Below are 2,500 nucleotides of genomic sequence, written 5' to 3'. Positions count from 1 at the left end.
CTCAGCCTCAGTTTTACATGTCTCATAGTATATTATTGTCTTTTAATAATATGTCTCTCTATTTAATTATTTTCTATTTGCTTCCATTGTCTCTATTTGTTTTTGTCTTCCATCATTTGTGCAATATTTGCATGTGTTTTATAAGCAGGTGCTTCATAGGCATGGTAGATTATTCCCATTTCCCTTCCTGTTTGTAGGGTAACTGCAATACTTTTTCAAATGTGAGGAGTCACCACAATAGCTTGTAAACATTGATGCTTCACTGTGGGCTCTGTATCTGACATATGGCAATGAAATATATATTGTTTTGTGAAAATTCAAGCTCTTGAAATCCCAAAGACCAAACATGGCCATAATGAAATTTGAAAACTCATACATAAAATGCAGCTGGAAGAAGAGACATACTGAAAGTTTTGCCAATTTTAGAGGTTATATTATCATATTAGTCAATAATCTATATCAATAGCACTATTGTTTTCTCCATTTTAAAAATACTTAATGTCAAAGCAGTCCTCATTTCATGATTAGATATATGTACAGAATAATCCACATATAGGACATGCAAAAAATATACAATAGCATTCTACATCTAGTTGATATGCAAACAGGCAGTATGAAAAAAGAATTCAATGAGGGTGGTAGGATCTATACAGTATAGTATATGTCTTTTTCTTAAAAATTTATCCACAGCTATGAAATTCCCTATGAAATAGATGTTACGAATAACAAAATAAATCAATTTTCACTGTTAGAGGGTATCACTTGAACACCCTAAACAGAAGATAAGCGTTAGTATTACTATAAAAAAAGCTAAACCCAAATTAACACAGATGATCAATAATAAAACTTACGCTTTGCTGAGAGGTATCCTATCAACACTATCAGGGAAATACTTTGGTTTCACACTGTGTTTAATCCCAACATCATTCATAGGCAATGGCCGTCCTGGATTGACAGTGTACAGCTTGGCCGAGGACTTGTGTCTTGGTAAGTGTCGCAGTTGCATGGTCCAAACCACTCGTCCAAAAGGCCCACGGATCAAGGCAGTAACTGTTGGCTGGGGGTCTAAAATAGAGGCAGGAAATCAGTGTCTGTTCATCCCAAGGATAATATCTACTAATATATTATTTTGTTGAAGCATCAACTGCAAAGGAATTAAGTTCTTATTCAAAGGAATTAAGTTCTTATTCAATGTCTTCAAATACTGTAAAGCTTCTAGGAATCTAAATTTAGTCAACTTCCTGCACTAAGCATGACAACCTTGATGATTTCCAAGGGGTTGCTCTAAAAGTGCCAGCATTATGGAATTCTGAGCCACAAAATATCTGAAGTGGAGTGCAGCAGTGTCCCTTGTGAGCTGGTCAGAGCCCCCCCAGGTGTTGCAGTGACGCAGCAAGGTCACTTCATCAAGCAAGGACGAAAGAGATTCTGCACCACACACCGATGGGAAAGTTCCAACCTGGAAGAGGTTTAATTCTTCATATGGAAAAAAATCTTTAAAACCTTAAATATAATTGATCCTATAACTTCAATTACTAGAAGTTATGTTAAAATTAAGTGAACTAATAAAAGCCAGACAATATTAACTAAGAGTGGTAGACAGAGAATCTATACAGAATATATATTTTTCTCTATTCAATTTTGTCACTGCTATAAATTCCCTTAAATCTCAGATATATCACATACACAAACACATGCACATATCCACAAATACCCACGCACACAAAGTCTGATCACAAACTCACCTGAGATAAAACACATGAAAGCAGTGCCTCAGCAGCATCTTTCACCCTCATGCTAGCTGGTTTTAGCTCCTTTTCATGCTTGAGTCTTGGGGCATCACTTGATTTTACCTGGACATTGGAAGTATATCAACATTAAAACCAACAAAACTCTTAACCTAGTGACACGAATATATCAATAATATGAGGTGTTTATACAAAGTTCTCCTAATAAGTAAAAATCAAACAATTCCATTTATACCTGTGACTTAGATCCAGATATGCCAAGTTCAACAACCTCCAGAACTGTTGCAAGACACTCTTTATCTTGCAACAGGTATGGGTGTGCCACTAGCCAGACACTCGCACAGTGGAAAGCTGCTACAATAGTTGAATGAAGATCCTAAGAGATTGGGGGATTAAAAGTCTGGGGCATTGAAAGTTAATTTGCATTGCTATGTAAACATTATCATTATAATCCTCATCACTAATATATATGACAAAGCAAATTCTAATTAGTGATCTACTTTCATCAGTCCTTCATTCAACAAGAATAGAAGGAAATCTTTACTAAAAAGACTGACAGAAGTTATCCCCCCCCTTACCTTAGAATGAGCTCTGGGGGGTCTTGAGCACTGGTAAGCAATGTAATCACACAGCCACTTCACTGCACGCTTGCATTCTAATCCATCTGTGAATTTATTTATTTTTTTAATAAAAGACACGTCCAAATGCAAATAACCAAAATTAATATCAATTTCAGAATTAACCCTCTCTGG

General features: G+C 35.8%; 1 protein-coding gene across 10 annotated transcripts in view; it reads right to left on the bottom strand.

The window, feature by feature from the left end:
* LOC122267539 (ral GTPase-activating protein subunit beta) overlaps window positions 1–2,500 on the bottom strand; it is a 36,868-nt gene that overhangs the window by 11,800 nt on the left and 22,568 nt on the right. For all 10 annotated transcript variants that reach the window (XM_043037582.2, XM_043037583.2, XM_043037585.2 and 7 more), the window contains 5 exons: window positions 2,327–2,412; window positions 1,984–2,124; window positions 1,746–1,853; window positions 1,261–1,459; window positions 852–1,065 (listed from right to left, as the gene is read on the bottom strand). In XM_043037582.2, coding sequence (XP_042893516.1) covers window positions 852–1,065; window positions 1,261–1,459; window positions 1,746–1,853; window positions 1,984–2,124; window positions 2,327–2,412 — 748 coding nt within the window. The remainder of the gene's footprint in view (window positions 1–851; window positions 1,066–1,260; window positions 1,460–1,745; window positions 1,854–1,983; window positions 2,125–2,326; window positions 2,413–2,500) is intronic.

The sequence above is a fragment of the Penaeus japonicus genome, unplaced genomic scaffold, assembly GCF_977035675.1.
Source record: "Penaeus japonicus unplaced genomic scaffold, GWHDUDI00000001_assembly GWHDUDI00000011, whole genome shotgun sequence".
NCBI classification, from domain to species: domain Eukaryota; kingdom Metazoa; phylum Arthropoda; class Malacostraca; order Decapoda; family Penaeidae; genus Penaeus; species Penaeus japonicus.
This window is presented reverse-complemented; position numbering and strand designations above follow the sequence as displayed.